Source organism: Lepidochelys olivacea, assembly GCF_965140295.1.
Source record: "Lepidochelys olivacea isolate rLepOli2 genome assembly, chromosome: 8".
In the NCBI taxonomy this organism is placed as follows: Eukaryota; Metazoa; Chordata; order Testudines; family Cheloniidae; genus Lepidochelys; species Lepidochelys olivacea.
Genome location: NC_140418.1, coordinates 103,428,554 through 103,450,156, shown reverse-complemented (window position 1 = coordinate 103,450,156; position 21,603 = coordinate 103,428,554). Strand labels below are relative to the sequence as shown.

General features: G+C 48.3%; 1 protein-coding gene across 1 annotated transcript in view; it reads right to left on the bottom strand.

The window, feature by feature from the left end:
* The window catches only part of LOC311525397 (uncharacterized protein), a 29,142-nt gene extending 8,712 nt beyond the window's left edge, over positions 1-20,430 (bottom strand). Inside the window, exon 1 of the mRNA XM_084637508.1 lies at positions 18,620-20,430. Coding sequence (XP_084493634.1) covers positions 18,620-19,010 — 391 coding nt within the window. The 5' untranslated portion in view covers positions 19,011-20,430. The remainder of the gene's footprint in view (positions 1-18,619) is intronic.
* Between the last annotated feature and the right edge of the window lie 1,173 nt (positions 20,431-21,603).

Below are 21,603 nucleotides of genomic sequence, written 5' to 3'. Positions count from 1 at the left end.
GCCCTGCCGTTCTAGGCCTCAGTCTCGAACTCCGTCTCATCCCGCACCTGCCCTGCCGTTCTAGGCCTCAGTCTCGAACTCCGTCACATCCCGCACCTGCCCTGCCGTTCTAGGCCTCAGTCTCGAACTCCGTCTCATCCCGCACCTGCCCTGCCGTTCTAGGCCTCAGTCTCGAACTCCGTCTCATCCTGCACCTGCCCTGCCGTTCTAGGCCTCAGTCTCGAACTCCGTCACATCCCGCACCTGCCCTGCCGTTCTAGGCCTCAGTCTCGAACTCCGTCACATCCCGCACCTTCCCTGCCGTTCTAGGCCTCAGTCTCGAACTCCGTCTCACCCCGCACCTTCCCTGCCGTTCTAGGCCTCAGTCTCGAACTCCGTCTCACCCCGCACCTGCCCTGCCGTTCTAGGCCTCAGTCTCGAACTCCGTCTCACCCCGCACCTGCCCTGCCGTTCTAGGCCTCAGTCTCGAACTCCGTCTCATCCCGCACCTGCCCTGCCGTTCTAGGCCTCAGTCTCGAACTCCGTCACATCCCGCACCTGCCCTGCCGTTCTAGGCCTCAGTCTCGAACTCCGTCACATCCCGCACCTGCCCTGCCGTTCTAGGCCTCAGTCTCGAACTCCGTCTCATCCCGCACCTTCCCTGCCGTTCTAGGCCTCAGTCTCGAACTCCGTCTCATCCCGCACCTGCCCTGCCGTTCTAGGCCTCAGTCTCGAACTCCGTCTCACCCCGCACCTGCCCTGCCGTTCTAGGCCTCAGTCTCGAACTCCGTCTCATCCCGCACCTGCCCTGCCGTTCTAGGCCTCAGTCTCGAACTCCGTCACATCCCGCACCTTCCCTGCCGTTCTAGGCCTCAGTCTCGAACTCCGTCACATCCCGCACCTGCCCTGCCGTTCTAGGCCTCAGTCTCGAACTCCGTCTCATCCCGCACCTTCCCTGCCGTTCTAGGCCTCAGTCTCGAACTCCGTCTCATCCCGCACCTTCCCTGCCGTTCTAGGCCTCAGTCTCGAACTCCGTCACATCCCGCACCTTCCCTGCCGTTCTAGGCCTCAGTCTCGAACTCCGTCTCATCCCGCACCTTCCCTGCCGTTCTAGGCCTCAGTCTCGAACTCCGTCTCACCCCGCACCTGCCCTGCCGTTCTAGGCCTCAGTCTCGAACTCCGTCTCATCCCGCACCTTCCCTGCCGTTCTAGGCCTCAGTCTCGAACTCTCTGTCCTTAGTCTGGAGCTGGCGGGAACACCGTGCACGCCAAGGCCCTCAAAGACTCGGTTAAGCCCAAAAGGTCACAACACAGCCCAAAATTATCCACATGGGGCATTTTTTCCTCCCGTTTCCATCCCCACAGCTGTAAATGCCCCACACTCATTCCTTCTCCATCTGAGCCGGCTGCCAGCTTTCCCCCCGATCTGCCCTTGACTCCCCAATATTCTAGGCATGTCCTCCAGCTCCAGCCAAGTGCCCCTTCTGCCTTTACAACTGGTAACTCTCAACTCTGGGGTGCCATGAAGACAGATGCCTTCACCCAATGCAAGAGGTGACCAGCTGGTCCATATTGTGTTAGTACTAGGACCCACGATGCTCACAGATAGCACCAGGATAGCTGGAGCCTACATCAGAGGACCGGGTTGGGGAAATCCAGTCTGCCCGCTAAAGAAACTGCAGCCTCTGACCTCAGCTCCAAAACGTGAAGTGCGGCTAGATATCACCTCCGTAGCCATTAAAAGGTGGAAGCATCGAACATGACAGGGGAGAACATCCCCCGAAGGATGCACATGTGCATCTGAACCACTGACAGCCACGCGGTGAGCCCTGCAGTACTTCTGATTCATTGACCGCAACCACTGGGGTTAAGGCTCCTGACAAACCGAGAGGGAGCTGCCCAGATGCATCAAGCTCCGCAGCAGTCTGGCAGCCATTCAGGCGCCTCTGCTGGAAGTTGTTCTGACTGGGGATGTCACGCCGAAGTCGGCTACATCCCCTGGAACGAAGTTGGACAGCAAAGGTGAGTTGGAACAAAGCGGCAGAGCATGACCCTCTGAAAGAGAAATTGGGGGCTGGTAGGGCGCACGCACCCAACCAACCCCGCTTCCCTACAGCCCACAGATGTCTCAACACTTCAGCTCTCTGTGTTTTGTTCCCTAGTGAAACCCGGATAACAATCCTTCCTTTGTCTTGATCATAAGTTCTTTGGGACAGAGCCTCTGTCATTCTGTGTCCACACAGTGCCTAGTACAATGGGACCTGCATCTAGGTTGGGGTCCTGAGGCAGGACTACAATACCAATAATCGACACAATGGAAGAATATTTCCCCTGTTCTTTTGCCATAGAAGGCCCTGGGGGCACCAGGGATAACTGACAGAGGACATCACTTTGGGAAGTTACTAAAATGGCCCTGCACTACAGAGGAGACAGCAGATCTTACAGAAGTGGCAACGAAATGAAACAACCTTTCCAGCCATTTATCTGCCTGCCTGGTTCAAGGCAGGTGGAAGAAGAATAAACACGAGGCTAGGAAGTTCTGTGAGGGTCCAGAACTTCATAGTAAATAAAAATCTTCTCAAAAACACATGGCAGAATCCGTTGGTTTCTTGCCAAGGCTCTTTATGAGGTGAGTTCCAAAGCAGGCAAGTCGTGTCCCCCCCAAACAATGGCCATTGCTGACAAATTGAAAATGGATCAAAATCTTGGCCAGCTTTTCCAAGGAGCTCAGTGCATTGGGTGCGGGGCTCTGTTGAAGATCTTGCCTGGTGCTGGGAAAATCTGGCCTTTAGTTAGTTAGGTATCGAAATGAGATGAGCTCTCTCGGACACCTGGCTGTGAGCGCCGAGCCTTCGGAAATCCAGCAGCAAGTTCACCATTGGGCTGTTTCTCCAGCCCAGGAAGGATGAACTCCACCCCCAGATCTCTTTCAGACCCTTCCCTTGGGGAAGGATTGAGTAAATCACACCTTGCAAAGTGACCCAAAACAAAACCGTTTTCCTGGCCAAGGCAGGTGTTTTCGCTCCAGGGCCAGTCCCTCTTGGGTGGACAAGTCTGCCTCCTGCAGCTTCCCGAGCTGTCAGCCCTGTTGTCAAGGTTCCTTCCCCACTCTGAACTCTAAGGTACAGATGTGGGGACCTGCATGAAAGACCCCCTAAGCTTATTCTGACCAGTTTAGGTTAAAAACTTCCCCAATGTACAAATTTTGCCTTGTCCTTGAACCCTATGCTGCCACCACCAAGTGTGTTAAACAAAGAACAGGGAAAGAGCCCACTTGGAGACGACTTCCCCCAAAATAATCTCCCCAAGCCCTACACCCCCTTTCCTGGGGAAGGTTTGATAAGAATCCTCACCAATTGGTACAGGTGAACACAGACCCAAACCCTTGGATCTTAAGAACAATGAAAAATCAATCAGGTTCTTAAAAGAAAAAGTTTAATTAAAGAAAAGGTAAAAGAATCACCTCTGTAAAATCAGGATGGTAAATACCTTTACAGGGTCATCTGATTCAAAACATAGAGAATCCCTCTAGGCAAAACCTTAAGTTACAAAAAGTCACAAAGACAGGAATATCCATTCCATTCAGCACAGCTTATTTTACCAGACATTTAACAAAAGGAAATCTAACGCATTTCTAGCTAGATGACTTACTAACTTAACAGAGTTTTTGAGACTGCATTCCTGATCTGTTCCCGGCAAAAGCATCACACAGACAGATAGACCCTTTGTTTCCCCCCGCTCCAGCTTTGAAAGTATCTTGTCCCCTCATTGGTCATTTTGATCAGGTGCCAGTGAGGTTACCTTAGCTTCTTAACCCTGTACAGGTGAAAGGGTTTTGCCTCTGGCCAGGAGGGATTTTATAGCACTGTATACAGAAAGATGGTTACCCTTCCCTTTATTTTTATGACATCTGTATAGCAGACACTTGACCCCCTTCCCAGCTGGGTCCATCATGGAACAGCACTGGCTGAGCCCAGGCCGCTGGCTCTTAAAGGGGCAAAGCACCCTGCCCCATTCAGACAGGTTCTTTCACACATAGGGTTTTAAGACAAAACCAAGAGGGAGTTTAAATGCACAGACTGTGTGTGTGTGTGTTGGGGAGGGGGCGGGGAGATGAACGGAATTGCAAGAAGAATCTCAACACACATCACAATCAGATAGGAAAGAAAACATCCAGAGCACAGCGGGGCCAATTACCGAGGAGCACACATTACTAATTGCAGACCAAGCCGTGTAGTGAATCCCTAGCCCCAGCCCTGACAATCGTGGTCACAGCAGCAGTGGACGCAAAACTAAATGGGCTGCGCCACTGTCTTCCCAGGGAAATGCCCCAGCGAGCTTCTGTCCCTGGTTTGGGAGCACATGGAACCAGGCGTTGCAATGAGCTGGAAGGGGAAGCTCGGGGAGTGTGGAGCGGAGATGATGAGAGCCACAAGGAGCCCAGATTTGGCTTTGGGAGAAAGCTCTGTCGTCGTGCTCATCAAGTGGCGCGTTGGAGGCATGCCGACGCCACTTGCAAATCCTTGAAGGACATTCTGCGTAGGGAAAACCCTCCTGCTGGAGCATGTATTTCTCTTTCCCTTTCTATTGCTTGGAACATTTGCACGGAAACAAGCTCTGTTGCTATGGCGGGCAGGGGGTTACCTGCGAGTTGCAAACATCCTGGAGAATTATGACACAAACAAGGTGCGGGAATAAGCACGTGGCTTCCCAAGCATCCACAGTTCTTTCACATATGGGCCCGATGAAGAACCAGGGGCCGGATCCAAAGCCCACTGAACTCAAGGGGATGACGATGGTAGAGGAGACCCCAGCACACACTGTCCGTGGGCAGAATGGTCTCTAACTGGAGGGCCAGATTTATCTGGAGCGAAGCCAATGGATTTAGACCGGGGATGGATTTAGCTGGGGACTATTTTCCTCCAAAGCTTTCTGTTGGTTCTCAAAGAGACGTCAAGACTCTCAAAGTAAAGAATGGAAACCAGCAGGGGGAATTTCACGCTGCTGGTGTTTATGCTCTGTGCCTGGGCACCAGCCCCTTGGCCAGACCTTATCACAGCAGACAGGCCTTTTTGACACCAGAGGGGATGCAACTGGCGATGGGGGGTGGCTTTAAGTGGTGCGCTGGATCTGCAATTTTGGCATCAGTGCTGCAGCTTTGTAATCACTCTCTGTCTCCCACTGTCACACACACTTTTTTAAAATCATTTTGTGCCACGGGCGGCAGAGAGGATGGACCATGGAGCATGTGGGAGCCCGAAGAGTGTTATAATTAGCTTTTCTTAAGGATAGTCTGACCTATTTCTGAATCCAATGGGCCGTAACAGAACCCAGGACCGTGCTACCATGGCAATTGGGGAAATAGAAGGAAGCTGCAGATAAGGGAAATCCTGGCTAATGAAATAAAGCTGAGATCACTATCGAGAGCCACACAAACAGAACAAGCCTGTTTTCTTTTCTTCTGGGGAACGTTTGCTGTTTGAAACGACATCACTCCCCAGACACAACATCCCTCTCTTTGATGGCGCTGGCTATTTCATGGCCTTTTACATCTCTTACAGCCCTTTGGAAGTTCTCAATTGCAAATCCGCTGTGAGGTGGTAGAGTGCAGGGCCAGTGAACGCAATCAAAGCAAGAGGGCAGCTGTTCAACCGCAGTAAACAGAACAGAAAGTTTCCCAGCTCAACTCGGCTCTGGGGTAGTGAGTCCAAACTCCCAGAGATCTAACCCAGCATGCTCTGGGGCTTGCGGATAACCTGGAGGTAGATTCTTTATTGGCTGTCTCCTTTAAGGGAGTGCGCTACGTCTGTAGATGGGGTAGCACAGAGGTTCTCAAACTGTGGTCCGTGGACTACACCGTTCAGGTGGTCCAGGGATAGTTCCCTCCAAGGTGCGCACCTGGGTGGCCGCTCATGAGAGAATGAAGAGCCACCTAATTAGTGGAGCCAGGCAGACGTGGTTCCACTAATTAAGTGCTTGGACCCTGGAGAAGATGCACATGTAAGGTGAAGAGGTGGCGTTGGGGGGAATAGGGGGCAGGTGGGAGGGGGCAGTGGGGTGAGAAGAGGGGGAGGAATTTGGGAGGTGCAGGGCTGCGGTGGCCAGAGAAAGAGGTGACTTTCCCCAGCTCGGGGGCTGCCACGGCAGGGGAGAGACCCCCCTCTTTCCCAGCCCCAGCTCAGGGGCTGCCATGGCGGGGGAGAGAGGGCACATCCATCGCATTAGAAAGGTAAGGCTACTGATATTAAAATGTGAGTTGTGTGGTTTTATTTGTAGAACAAAAAACCGTTAATTATTATTAAGCTTTTTTCATATAACGCTTTTCTCCACAGCATTTTACCAGAGTTAGCTATCGGTACAAAGAACATTTGGGAAGATCATTCAGTGGTCCGCCGAGCCCTTCAGCAATTTTCAAGTGGTCCGCGGGAAAAAAAAAAAGTTTGAAAACCACTGGGTTAATCGATCAGTTGCCAGTGGATGGCGCTCAAAAATATGCACCATAATTCCTGGATTTTGTAGGACCAATCACACTGGATGTGCACTGCAAATGGCTTCATTTGTGCAGCTCTTTACAAGAACACGAAGGAGGGCGTCTCAGTAATTCCATAGCACTCAATGGCCTGGCTGCCTAGCAGTGAACAGCGTAGCATAGCTCGGCTCAAAGTAACGCATGCCCTCTGCGGTGCGGTATTATTGTCCCCCCAGTTGTCCTGCTCACTCCAAGGACAGTGAAAGGACGTCACAGCCTCAGAGAGGCTGTGGATTTCACACAGGACCCAAGAGCAAGGGTAACACCTCAAACCGAGCGACATTTAGTCCTGGCAACACTTTGTCAACATGAACATTTTTCATCTCTTTCAACATTTTCCAGTTTTCTTCAACCAAAAATGTGAAAACTGAACATTTTAACCACTCCTCCCCCTGGTTTGGGGCTTTTTGGCAAAGAAACTGGAAAATGTGTGACTTTCTGGAACCCCGGAACATGTCCACTTCTTTCTAAATGGTTCAAAGAGCATCGTTACCATTTTCCAAGTCACTCTTGTGGCAAGTCACAAGCTGTACATGTGAGTTTGAGGAAGGCCAAAAGAGGCAGTGATGAGATCACCAGATGACTCGTTTATGGCAAGCACATGGCATCTTAGTTTCTCAGTGGAAAGCAGGGTGGATTAACACACTGCATTCCTAACAGAGTCTGAGCCAATTTCACCCAGTCCCATTTAGCTCTCCCATCCACCTAGATGCGAAAACACAGAAGTCCACTAATTGTTCCCTTTTCTCTAGTGTGATCAAATAATATATACCAGCTTCTCTCTGAAGGTCTCAAAGTACTTGATAGACAACAAAGGCTGATGGTATCCCAGTGCCTAAGAGGTAGAGAGGTATTATATTATAGTTACAAATGGAGAAACTGAGGCACGGAGATCTTAAGTGACCTGGCTACGGTCATGTGGGAAGTCTGGCGGCGCCACGAACAGAAACCTACATCTCCTGATTCCTCGTTTTGTATGTTAAACCCAAGAGCATCCTTCCTTCAGACACCTAGCTGGATGGGATTTGAATCGTTCATGCACCTGACCTGTTCTCCGCACAGAATGAGAAGCTCTTGAAAGATTCGAATCTGGAAAGCACCCAGTGCCTATGCTGGACCTGTCCATAATGATCCGTTTTAGTGGTGCACCATGGGAGACGTAGTCTGGCCCTGGAGCCTGACCCATAGGGGAGAATGGGCTCATGGAGCACCTGACCTGCAACTCGGCGTCACTGCGTCAGCATTTCCAAATTGAACTAGTCCAGTTTCCGGATGAGCTGTTTCTACTATCGCAGGTGCTGTTTCGTTTTGTTTCGGTTTTTAATGAAAAGTTAAACGTTCCCAGGGAAAGCCGGTACTTTTTGTGAAACATTTAATTGCGTCAAAAAGCCCCGATTTTCCATTCCCCCTCCCCCGACCCCAGTTTTGATGGCAAATTTTCAACCAGCCTTAACTGTGACAGAAACTTGTAAAGATCTAGCTGGGGACTGCCCCTAACGCAGCCAGTTTGGTCTATTCAGTCACACAAGGACTGCAACACTCAGAGTTTATCTGCGGGGTTGGCTAAACGGAGCTCCTCAATAAATTGGGGGGGGAGAACAACAGGATCAGGAAATGGAAATGCAGAAGAGAGAGGGGGAAAAAGGTGACATTTATTTTCTGCCTCTGTAACCGGCTTCTCTCCTTGCCACCCAGGATGCAGGATGCATAAGTCAAGTCCAAGATATCTTAATTTTTAGCTACTGTGCTCAGTGTTTGCACTGTCTGCCACGCTGCATGCCAGGGTGCTGGTCGAGCTCCAACGGTCCAGGAAAAGGAAGAGCCAGGCACAGGAGATGATTATGAGCAGCTGATTTGCATTATTATGTGTTGGTTCACTGCCATGTGGCCCAAGGGGCAACGAGGCCCTATTTTGCAAGGCACTGTCCAAACATCCAGACATAGGCCATTTGGGGCCTGAAGAATTTACAATCTAAGATCAGATGCAATAAGTGAGAGTGATGGGCAGTAGAAAGGAAGTGAGGGTGAAGGTCGGAGTAATAAGAGACACCCCCTATAAATCCTATTAAAGGACTTGGCATGATCCCTTTGACGTCAGTGATAAAATGCCAGTGGATGCGGGGGCAGGTCCAAAATGGAGGAAGAACTATTTCCGGCCTCACAGGATAGTAAGTGTAGTGTATAGGAACTGGGTAATAGCCTTTTAAGTGGTGTGGGAGCTTTCTCGTGGTGCTCACCGTGTTCTTTGTTTTGGAAGGCACCAGAAACCAGCCAGCGCAGCTCTGCGTGTTTGTGGCTAGGTAGCAAATGGACACACTGAACTGCCCTCCTATGTGGTTTCTTCATATTGTGTAAAAAGCAAAAGACACAAGAGACAAGGAACAACGGCATGATATTAACAAAGGGAAACGTGAGGTTAGCTATTATGGGACCCCCGGCTGGCCAGTTCCCCACCACTGAGTTGGAGGGTCTGAAGATGCAATCCCGTGTTGCAAGGTCTGCATCGCACCTTCCCGCACCATTTAGAGCTGGGAATTAATTTCAGGGAGACGCAGCATCTGTGAGAGCCTGGTGGGAAGTTACATAACAGAATCCCTGGCTAATTATAGAGTAAACACAGGCCGGGTTAATTCCTGCACATACTAATCTGCACCACAGTTTCCATGGGAATTATTTTGGGAGCCCCCACCACTGGATGTAATTAGCTGGTAATCTACAGGCAGATGTAATTAGGAGATTGTTAGCAGGTGTTTACTGCAAGGACTTTCTGATTTTACTGTGTAAGTAAGGAGTGAAGTAATTACCCAATTACATATTATTTGAGTCCACTGATGGCCAAGTTGTTCTGAGAGCCCTCCTGAGGAAGGTAACGGGGCCCGCTCTGTTTCCCCCCACCACATGCACACCGGGAGTAGCTTCCTAGCTTCTTTCCCCAGGCGCTTCCTCCCTGAGTCCCCATAATCCTTTATAAGGCCCCAGGGGGGAGGGGGTGGTCCTTAATTAACTAACTACTGCCCAGCTGGCTGATTCTCCCTAGCAGAGCCTGTCACAGGTAGGCCAGAGCCTGACTGCAATCAGTGACAGCGGCTCAGCCACCACTGGCGGGGGGCAGGGGGGTGGGAAGCGCCCCACTGGGGCAGGTGTGGAGGACACCTGCTTCACTATGGCAGCAAAGGCCTGCCCCTTCCAGCTGCATTCAGACCAAAGCCGGCATGGCCCAGGGCGATCTTATGGATGCTGCCAGCATCTAGCGGGAAGGAGGCTAGCGAGAGACATGGAGACAGAATTTGATGGGGCTCTCTGATCCGCTGCATTAGCTAATGCAAAACAGCATGAGGACGCAATCTCGGCAGCTGGGAGAACGGATGGGTCCGTGGTTATGACACACAGGGCTGGGCACCAGGACATCTGGGCAGTATCGTCAGGCTCAAGCTTTACGAAATCACGCCCCAAAATCATGAGATTGGCTTAAAAAAAAAATCACAAGATTTAAAAAAAAAAATAACCCTGGAGTATTTTTTCTGTGACTTCTGGTGCACTCAGGTCAGGTTTACAAGCTTTTCCCTGCAACTGGGATGGCTCGGAACATACTCTTTTAAATGACAGCTGAGTCTCACGTCATCCCATGACTCCTGGAGCTGGGACTTGGAAAAAAATGCCACCACCGCCACTCAGGTCCAAACCTCTTGTGCCCCTTTCTATGCAATAACACAGCTGAAGATTTTATTTGGCTCTGAGCTGGTTGCTCACTCTAGAGTAAAAGCCCTTGAACGCTGGAGGAATTAGTCAATATTTCCTACATTCCATGGCATGAGGCTGGTCAAAATTCAGAATTTTTCATCCCAGAGGAAATTATGAGATTAAAAAATTTGGTTTTATCCTGAATTAGGGCAAAAAAGTTGAAATCTAAGATTTTTCTTGCAAAAAGATGAAATATTCTGAGCATATTTCCTTTCAACCTTCTCCATGAGATTTTGTGTCAACTTTATCATTTCAATTAATTATAGTGAGGCAAAACATTGACATCAAAACAAAACATTCTGATAAAAGTTTCAACGCGCCCAACACCTTCTTGTGAAATGTTTTGATTTTGTCAAATCATCGTTTTCTGATGGAAACCCATTTTCTCCGGGACATTTTCAACCACTCGAACGGTAATTGCCTGCTACCCAGAGCAGCCGTTTGTCCTCTTAGATCCCCGATCTTTTCTAAACGACTGGCAATCAAAGGTGGCTGTCTCCTTTCCTCTTTAGAACAGAGCTCCCAAATCAGCTGTGCTGTCTTAATATGAGAGGCCCTGCTAAAGAGAAGCGTGAGCTGCTTTATAAATGTTTAAAAAAACCTGCTTTCCAAATTGACAGGTAGAGAGATAATCCAGGCCTGTCACCATCATAAATGTCCTTACGGGAACTTCAAAAGTGATACGGAAGAAGCATTAAATCTGAATGCTTCGAGGGACCCTGCTACGCTCCGAAAACAGTCATCCATATTGCACGTTATCAGCGTCCCTTTAATCTGACACCGTGTTTCCTCTCTCTTGCATCTATGAGCTTCTCACACGTTCATAAATTAGGTCCTTAAAGCGGCTGACAACTTTAAAGCCAATCTGGATCTATTGAATGTTCTTTTAAAAATAATGTATATGTATATATAATTTAAGTAGGCCTCAATTTTTTTTTAATTCTATTCGGGTTTAGAGAAGAAGATTTATCTACATTTTCTGTAAAGAAAGTTTGACTGTGATCTGTGTGAAAGAGAGATTCCAAAGACACACACCATGCAGGAGACCAGATTAGCTGACCTCTCATGGTCCCTTCCAGTCCTACCTGGGCCTGGGCCCTGTGCTCACCGGCTGCTTCGGGACCTTTGGAACGCGGAAACAGCAGCTGCTGCTTCTGGGGACCTCAGCGAACTCTTCTCCGTAGTGGATACAGGGGGCTTAGCTGTGAGGCTGGTTGGCAGGGAGCCAGTGGCGGCTTGGCAGGGACAAGAGCTGTATTGTCCGGCCTGGGATGAGATGGGAAATAGAGATCCAAGGGGAAATCACCCCTAGGGAGGCTGTGTCATCTGGAGCGTGGATGGCCCCTGCCTCACCAACCTCTCCTCTGGGAGGATGGTCAGTGCCGCAGAATGTAGAACAGTTGCAGAACTCTGGAGAGGTAACTTCCCGAGTGTTCTCCCAAAGGATGTGGACCCTGAAGGGCATCACTGATGGCTGGATGACTAGCAGACAGTGCTGTAAGATGACCGATATATTTAAAGAGGCAGAAAAGAATCAGTGGATGGACCAGGATTCATAAGCAACCATCTTATCTGTATGGTCACCCGGTTGGCAAAGCAAGCAACAGCATGGCTCCAATGAAGTCAGCGGGAGCCAGTTTAGGCCCAAAAGGCACTGGGGGCTAAGCAAGCATTTTTGAATGGCTCTGGGCTAGGTCCTGGCTCCTGAGCAGAATTCAGGGTTGATGTGGTGCCTCAAAACTTCGTAGGATGCCATTTTAAAATGGAAATGTCATTTTCATCCATCAACGACCTCTTGGGGGCATTCTAACAACAGTGACCCCATGCTTGCCTTTGCACTCTGTGTATAATCCAGTCATATCTGCAGGAAGTTCATTTAGGATGGCAGAACATTTTCAAATCCTCCTCGGAGCGTACTCTCTGTTGATGATTTAGGAGCCAGAATCTTGTAGATTTCTGCCCAGTGCATGCCATAAGAATGACAGGACAAGGAGTAATGGTCTCAAGTTGCAGTGGGGGAGGTTTAGGTTGGATATTAGGAAAAACTTTTTCACTAGGAGGGTGGTGAAACACTGGAATGCGTTACCTAGGGAGGTGGTAGAATCTCCTTCCTTAGAAGTTTTTAAGGTCAGGCTTGACAAAGCCCTGGCTGGGATGATTTAATTGGGGATTGGTCCTGCTTTGAGCAGGGGGTTGGACTAGATGACCTCCTGAGGTCCCTTCCAACCCTGATATTCTATGATTCTATGATCATTACATAAGAGCTATGTATTATTATTAATTATTATTATTCAGGTGCAAATGCAAAATGTAACTCACACTCCACGACTGGGGGAGAAACAGAAAGGAAACTTAAATTTAAGCATCTCCTATGGTTTTATATTTAACTCTAGAAGGTGATCACATACCACTAGGCTTGGCAGAATTTGTGTTTATATAGATAGAGAGAGAGAGAAAAAGAGAGAATTTCAACAGATAATATCAATGTTTATCATGAAGCACTTTTTATTATTATTGATTGACATTTTTCACAGTTGCACAGAATTATGGGTTTGAGGAATTTGTAATTTTTTTCTGTTTAAATTTTCACAGGCGTGGGAAAGATAATTATTTAACGATTGGAGTCTTAGAGAATCAAGTCAAAGCTTTATAACCATTAAAATAAAAATTGTCAACATCACACATCCAAATATACAAAGTACATATCCTTAAATCAAACTCTAAGAAGTTCTCAGGCAAAGTAAGAAAAATGCTGTAAATTTCACCGATCATCAATGAAAATATTTTTTCATTGGTTTGTGTGTGTACGGTGAAATTGACATTTACCGACAAAAATCTGATCCTTCCAAGCCTAGATATCACAGTGACGGGCGCAGTATAAGGGACAGAACAGATCAGAACAGAATGTTTCTCTCTTCCCAACCTGGCGCAATTGGCAGTCTTTCCCTGACCAAACCCCAGGACTGAATCATCACCAGGGTGTGGTGGCTCAGAATGGGGGCTGACTAAGGCAGTCCCTGACTGAGTGAGGGTCTATCAGTTACTTATTTTCTGGAGCACTAAATCCATTCACAATTCTTTTCTTTAAAGAGAAGATTCCCGAACAGCCAACTGAAATGTGGTGTACGGAGAGAAGCCGGAAAAATAAAAACACACGGAGCAGGTCAAAAGGGCAAGCAGAAGTGGTATTCCATTCAGAGAACTGCTTCAGTCTCACAGTTCACAGGCCAGAACTGCAGCTGGTGTAAATTGACTTTGTTGGACCCCCCCCACGATCTGACCCATAGGTGCCATGGGAGGATGTCAGGTGAGGTCTGTGTAACAGATTTTTAAGCCCAGAAAAGACCATCAGATCATCAAGCCTGATCTCCTGCATAGCAGGCCAGAGAACCTCCCGCAGTGATTCCTGCATCCAGACCAGTAACTTGTGTTTGAGCTAGGGAAATGTTTTAGAAAGGCATCCAGCCTTGACTTGCACAGGATGGAGACCCCACTGCATCCCTAGGACAATTGTTCCTGCTACGCCAGGGAAAGCAATATCCCCTGCAAGCCACAGACACAAACAGTGAGATCCCTTTTTGTGTGATGCACCTAGATGGGATTCTCTCCATGCCGGGACTCTCACACACTAGTATCTCCATGGTAACTGGGCTATTCTCTCATTTTGCTGTGCCAAGTCAAACTTTATTAGTTTGTTAATAAAGGCGATCTGCGGGGGGAGAGGGGGAAGCATGTTCCTGAGGATTTCAATAATTAAATTCTTCATATGTTGGAGACAGGCTTGTAATATGCAAAGCTGAATCTGATCTGCAACAGCCTCTGTTGATATTACTCCAGAGTGCAAGTGAGCTTCTTTCAAAATGTTACCACTTGATTTTCCTTAACAGATATGGGCCTGATCCAAAGTCCATTAAAGTCAGGGGGAGGTTTTTCCACTGGCTTCAAATGATTTCGGATCAGGCTCGGAGCTATTGAATGCCTCGCAGTATTTATAATGTATACAGTGGTACGTTACCCCAGTCCAACAAAGGAAAACGCAATCTTATTTTAATGCTAAAATCATGCTTCATTTCCTGATTGCACTGCCCTTTTCAAGCTGAATGGAGTGTTTCTCCATCATTAAATATAGCTTAGCACCAAGTTACAGTTTTCTCTAGCATCTTGCCTCATTCCTCTGCCTCCCCCGTGCCTCAGTTTCCCATCTGTAAAATGGGCATAATGATGCTTACTTCCTTTGTAAAGTGCTTTGAGCTCTACAGATGGGATCAGCATTGTGCAGAGACCTGTGATGCCCAGCGGAACACCCTAAAGTGAACAAACAAGTGCTCTGCCCTTGCACAGGGATCCAGTCCTGCCAGCTGTGACTCACACAAGTTGGACTTACTCAGGTGAGCAGGCGTGTTGACTTTAGTGGCAGCCTCCGCATAGGGCCCCATTCGGATATCCGCACTCAGGCTCAGAAGTACTCTACTCCACGAGCAATCCCACTGAAACCACACTACTCATCTGGGCAAGGGTTTGTGGGACAGGCCTTTATTCTGATGGGCATGCCAGGGGTTAAAATATGAAACACGGGATGCACTAAACCCCAACCCTCAGAGTAAGAATAGGACGATAGAAATCAGAGCTGGCCAAGAGAAAGTGGGGTATTTTAGACCCCGTCCTGCAGTCATTTCTCAGGCAAACTCCCCAGGGCGGAGTGTAGTAAGGACTATAATATCTGCCCCTTCAGAACTGTCCTTTACCGTATATTCTTGAGTGCTTTGTCCAGTCTGCTCTGAAATGAGTTAAGCGACAGAACTCCCAGCCTCTCTCTTGGGGACTTTTCTTCTACTAACCCTCACTCTTACTATTCCCCCCCCCCCCGTATTCAACATCCGAGTTCTCCAGTTTCATCCTCCCCCCGCCTTCTTGGACCACCCAAAGTCATTCATCTCTCTCCCTGGGTTTCCTATCGTCTGGTAGCTCCAGAACACCCTGTAAATGAATTCTTTTAAAGTTCCAGTTCTTTTGTCACTAGTGCCCTTTCTGATTGCTGTTTCCTTCCTTCATAGACACAGTGGTTTGTTATAAAAGATGCACTGTTAACAGGCGCCATAGCACACCAGACAACTCATGTGTACCCTGGAAAGCTTAAATCATGCTTAAAACCAAAATAAGCCATCAGATAGATGCGTGAGTGTACGCAGCTGTACGTGAGTCTCTCTTATGTGCTGGTATTTAGGAGGCAAATGTATCCTCTGTATCTTAATGCACATTTAAAGTAGCAATTAACTATTCAGACTTTAATCTCATCCAGCCACACTGCAGCTCGCTGGGTATTATTTTATTCCTTATCTGCCCCGTTATAAATATGATTAGCCCAGAAGCTCCGGTAGGGAAAGGTTGCACTGTTGCTTGGGGTATCAATACAGTTATTCAGAGTAGCAGCTGTGTTAGTCTGTATTCGCAAAAAGAAAAGGAGTACTAGTGGCACCTTAGAGACTAACCAATTTATTTGAGCATAAGCTACAGCTCACTTCATCGGGTGCATGCTGTGGAAAGTGTAGAAGATCTTTTATACACACAAAGCATGAAAAAATACCTCCCCCCACCCCACTCTCTCTTGCTGGCAATAGCTTATCTAAAGTGATCACTCTCCTTACAATGTGTATGATAATCAAGGTGGGCCATTTCCAGCACAAATCCAGGGTTTAACAAGAACATCTGGGGGGGGAAGGAGGGTTAGGAAAAAGCAAGGGGAAATAGGTTACCTTGCATAATGACTTAGTCACTCCCAGTCTCTATTCAAGCCTAAGTTAATTGTATCCAATTTGCAAATGAATTCCAATTCAGCAGTTATTGTGCAAAATGTGCTAATACAACCCAGCCTTATTTACCATTCCTCCTCCTTCCCAAATCCCCGAAGTCCTTTTATGCAAACTCATTCAAATGAAGCCTGCTCTTTAGAGGATGATGTGCTTGACAAGGTTAACCATCTCAGCCTCTCTCCCCGAAGGATTCGATAATTTCAAGTGTATAAATGGTGAGAAGACGTGCACAGAGTGATAAGGAGTAGGAGCTTCGGCTACCGTTCTACCGTGGGGGGGTGTATTAGATTCTGGAGGGGATTTCCATCTGCATGTGGCTGAAACTTGCATATTTTTTGTCTGACCCTAAAGCCTGTAAAAGATCTTCTCTTCGGAGCTGCAGCCCGGCCGAGCTCTGGGTCTGACAAGATGAATGTCTGGATGCTATTTTGGGAAATCTGGGCACGCAGCTGCATTTTTAACAGGGTCTGGAAAGATTTCGCTGCCTCTGATAGCACTGACATAACTGTCCAAGATCCAGGATGCTTTGGGCCCCAATTCAACAGCGCACTTGAGCGCAAGCTTAAAGTTAAGCACGTGCTTTGCTGGCCTGGGCTGGGCTTTTAACAACAACAATAATGCTTAGCTCTGCTCCAGGGCTTTGCACCCAGAGGTCACACAGTCCTTTGCAAAGCAAGTAACGGTGGCTATGCTGATTGGGGAAGCGAAGCACACAGAGCTGATGTGCCTTTTACAAGGTCACAAAAGAGCCACAGAACCCCAGTCTCCTGGCTGCCAGCCCGGTGTTCTCTCCTCTGACCATACCACCGCCTCCTAGGCTCGTAGCCTTTAAGGCATAAGAACATCAGAACGGCCAGACTGGGTCAGACCAAAGGGCCACCCAGCCCAGTATCCTGTCTGCCGACAGTGGCCAATGCCAGGTGCCCCAGAGGGAGTGAACCTAACAGGTAATGATCAAGTGATCTCTCTCCTGCCATCCATCTCCACTCTCTGACAAGCAGAGGCTAGGGACACCATTCTTTACCCAGCATGAGGGACCAGCGTGATCATCTAGTCTGACCTCCTGCATCTTTCACCTTTAAGCACATACTTAAGTGCTTTGCTGAGTAAGGGCTTTCTAGACTGAGCTCCCCAGGGCCTATCTGGGGCAGTACCACACCTTGGACAACAAGGTTCCAATCTTGATGGGACCCTTTGGGCACTGCACTAATGTGGGCTGATGCAGTGACTTTGAGCAGCTCAGGTCCAGAATATTTTTTAAATGCTGCAGCAGGCTTCTGAGAAAACCAGTGTCAACTCAGCAATCCGGGAGCGAGGCAACAGAACAGCAGCCCCATGTACTCATTAAGTGTAAAGATAGCTCTTTAAAGTCCGTTCTTTTGGTGGTCACTTGAGTGAAGCCCAACGGGGACATCACTTGCCCACCTCAGAGGCAATATTGCCACTCTGATTGCTCAGTATAGGAAATAAGGGGGGGGGGGCAAATAAAGGAGGCAGTGTGGCCTGATGCTTAGAGCAGTGGGCTAAGATGGGAGACTTGGAGTCTATTCCCAGCTATGCCACTGGCCTGCTGAGTGACCTTGGGCAAGTTACTTTCCGCTATGTGCCTCAGTTTCCCCATCTGTATAATGGGAGTAATGATACAGCTCTTATTTGTAAAGCACTTTGAGATCTGCTGATGAAAAGCATTCAATAAGAGCAAGGCAATATTCTTATTATATTGTCCAGGAGCTTGTATACAATATTGAATGAGCAGGAAAATGTTACATCAGAAGATATTGTGGGCTAATTTGCAGGCTTCAAAGCCAGAAGGGACCCCTGCGATTGTCTTGCCTGCCTAATTCAGCCCAGAGAATGAACCTTTAGGACTTCAGACAAAAATAGTAGGGGAGCAGGACTTCAAGAAAATGAACTCCATCCCTGGTGGAAACCCCACTGACTCCAAGGGATGCATGTGTCCCCACTACTTGTGACTTTCTTCCAGCTAACTCCCTCCTGATAACTTATTGATCCTTTGTCAAGTGCTCGCTGCCAAATCTAACCTCTCCTCCGAAGGAACCTTTCAGCAGGATTAGGGGAATTGCTGTCTTGTTAGCGAGCATAGCATCGTCTTCATAGAGTGTTTAAAGCGCGGGCATTTCACAGGCACGAAAGGGCAGTGCTTAGCTTCTTTAGAAACATACAGCTCTTCTGCACCATTCTTTTCTTTCTATTGTGGCAGCAGCCTCAGGACCCCGATCCTTGATCAGGACCCCATTCTGCTAGGTACTGTACAAACACAGAGAATCTGTCTTCCAGGGAGCTCACTGTCTACAATCTCAGATACCTGTACTAAATGCTTCGACTAGTGGGGAATTAGGGCCTGGTCCAAAGCCCATTGAGGTCAGTGGAAAAACTCCCATCAACTTCATTGCGTTTTGGAATGGGGCCTTTGGGCTTCGAGTCAAAGTTTAAGGCTAGAAGGGACCCCGTAAAATCATCCCGTAGATCACAGGCCACTCACATCACCCGGCACAGGGCACTAAACTCAGCATTGTGAGCGTGTCACTCCAACACTCACCGATCAAATCGTGAACGAGGTCCTTGATGAGGTGGCCGACAATGGCGTATGCCACCGCGACCACCACCAGTGCGGCCATGAGAAGGTAGAGCACCGCCTTGGGCAAAGGGATAGCATCCCGGGCAGGAGGCTTGTACTCCTTGTAGAGCTGGTCATTTTCCGAGTACGAATACTGGAATAAGTGGTCCAGGTCAGTGGTGAAGTTGCTGGAATTCATGGACGGGCTGTCGGACAGGTAGTTCTCTTGCTTTGGGTCCTGCAGGACACTCACCACCGAGCTGGTGCTGGCTTCCACCTGCTGAACTAAGCTGAGGGTCTTGTTGATGCTGGGGAGGATCTGCGAGAGGAAAGTGCTCCAATCTTTGATTGCGCTGATGTTGCAAATGATCATAATTGCAAAGGAGAGAGAAGCCTCCAAACCCAAGAGATGTAAAAAGGTAGTGACCCAGGGTAGAGTCAATGGGCTTTCGGTGAACCATACACTCAAACTGGTGTGAGAAAGTCTCTCTGGGCTGGACTCACCATGCAGGTTCTTACATGATCACACACATGCGCGCAGTCACATGCCCACACACAAATGGACACACACTTGCTTTACATTATGAAATGCACCGAGTCGGATCCTGAGGTTGTGAAGTTCCTTACTGAGAAGTAGGTGCTGGAGTAAACCTGACCTGTATCATTACTGTTTCGCAACTTTTTCTCTCGGATGCTCCCAGCAGATGAAAACTGGAAGGAGAGAATTCTCCTGATATTTTCAGTCATCTGGAAAGGAAAGATAAGTTCCCCTTCTCCAGCTTCTTTTAGCAGGTGACCCTCCTTCGTGAGAACAAAAATTGCCAGGGATTGTCGCTTTTTTCTAGTTCCCCGGACTCAGCTTTGGCATTTCAGCAGCCAACACTGCCTCTTCCCACAATCCACACAGTCATTCTTAGCCCCAGTTTCAAAATAGGCACATCCCAGAGATTGACCTCAAAAGGGAAACAAAATATACAAAAGCAGGAAAATTCAGCAGATCACTTTGAGCTCCAAAAAATATCCACATATGCAGGTCTACTCCATTGCAGGTGTGTTATCACTCTGCAAACATTTCATCAACTTCTTCCAGCAGAATCTCTCCCCAGATTCCTTTTTTTTTAAATAAAATCAGCCAGAGGAGGTGGTCCTGAAATGAAAACACACACAGCATGGTCCAGCTTCTATATAAAAGACCAGGAAGCCCCGCCACCAAACTGAAGGAGGATAGGTCTCCCAATTTTGCTTTACGGGTTTGTCCAGGGGGACTGACCTGCTGCTTCTAAGCATCCAGCGTTCCTGCTTGTTTTATTTAGCACGTCTATCCCTACAGATGTCCCTGTGAATAACATTTGATTCCGTGGTGCTGTCTAGTGTGTGTCTCTCTCTCTTTCTGCTTCTGGCTCTTCTTCTAACAATTCCAGTTGCTTTTCCAAGCCAAGCAGCTCCGGGTGGCAATACAGCTGTCCAGTGAGCAGAATGCCTTTCGGAGGCTTAACGGAGCCACCAGGAGATTTGGTGATGTCGACAGAATAACCCCTGCCCCCCCCCACAAGCCAGGGTTCTTAAGCCAGGGGATAAATATCCGTGGCATATGAGCAGCTTCCTTCTCTCTCTTCTCCCCTCCAGATAAACCCTTTCAATGTCACAGCACATGCATAGCTCTGGAAAGGCACCTAGACGCTGGCTCTGTTTGAAGGGAATGAAACCCTGCTCCTGTAGGGAGGATCATTTGGGAAACCTGGGGGAAGAGAGGCTAGCACTTGTGGGTGTGTTCCTGTTGATCATATTCCAGCAGGATCCCGAGGGTCAGACCTTTACAAGCGCAGATCCTGCTTCTTGTCGGGAGAAAACTAACCCTGTGTCAGATTCTCCCCCCCCGGAAATCCTTTGTCTGCATGCTGTAATCCTGGGAGGAACTGAACTGCAGTTACTGGGGGAAGAAGAGACATAAATCCCCCCACTGGAAGCCTTTAGGTTGAATTTCTGCAGTCCTCACCCAGGCAGGTCTTCCACTGCCTTCCCCCTCGTTGGGAAGTTTCACCTGATGACAGTGGGTGTCTTGCCTGAGAGAGGACCGCAGGATTTGGCTAAAATGCCTTCCAGTCCTGGAACAGGCGGCATGTGGCGGGGAGGGCCTGGTGCAACGCCCCCTGCAGTCAGTCAGTTGTACTGAGTTTAAAGCGATTTGGATCACACACCTGAAATTCATTTGATCTCCCCTCAGAATTGGATTTCACTGGGAGTTTAGCCCCAGTAATTGCAGCGGGACTGAGCCCTGTCTGTTTACGGGGTGTGTGGGGGTGGAAAGGAAATTTTATATAAGAAATCCATATATTGCTATCTATGAACATAAATAAATAAAAAAGATCCTGGATTCATTTTTCAACGATTATTTTTAGTGGAGTTCCTCAAGCAGGAAATGGGTCGATCCAGGAGAAACAAAATCACGACTTTAGAAATGAATGCATTCAGACATAACTGATCAATGCTTCTAATAACGTTGCTCTAAATCACCCTAGTAACGACAGGTTCCAGTCAGGGATCACAGCCTCAGTGTGCTGGACAAACACTTATTCAATGGGGAACAAATATTCAACCACCTCACCTCTTTGGTTGAAAGGCTATTATATATACGCCAACTGGGTACACCCACATAAAGCCAAGGCTGTACTGAGAATCCACAGGAAATGACCTTTCTGTCTCCCTTGGTACTCCTATGGCCTTTATCAGTGTACCATCTGAATGCCTCACAACCGTTTTGTCCGGGAGACAGGGAAGTACCATAAGACAAGATGCCTTTCTTGAAGCTATGTTTTAATCAAACACAAATGAGTAGGCTCAATACAGGGGTAGCAGGGTAAAACTCTCTGGCCTGCACTATGCAGGAGGTCAGACTAGATCAGCAGTTCTCAAACTGTGGGTCAGGATCCCAAAAAGTGTGCTGTGACCCCATTTTAATGGGGTTG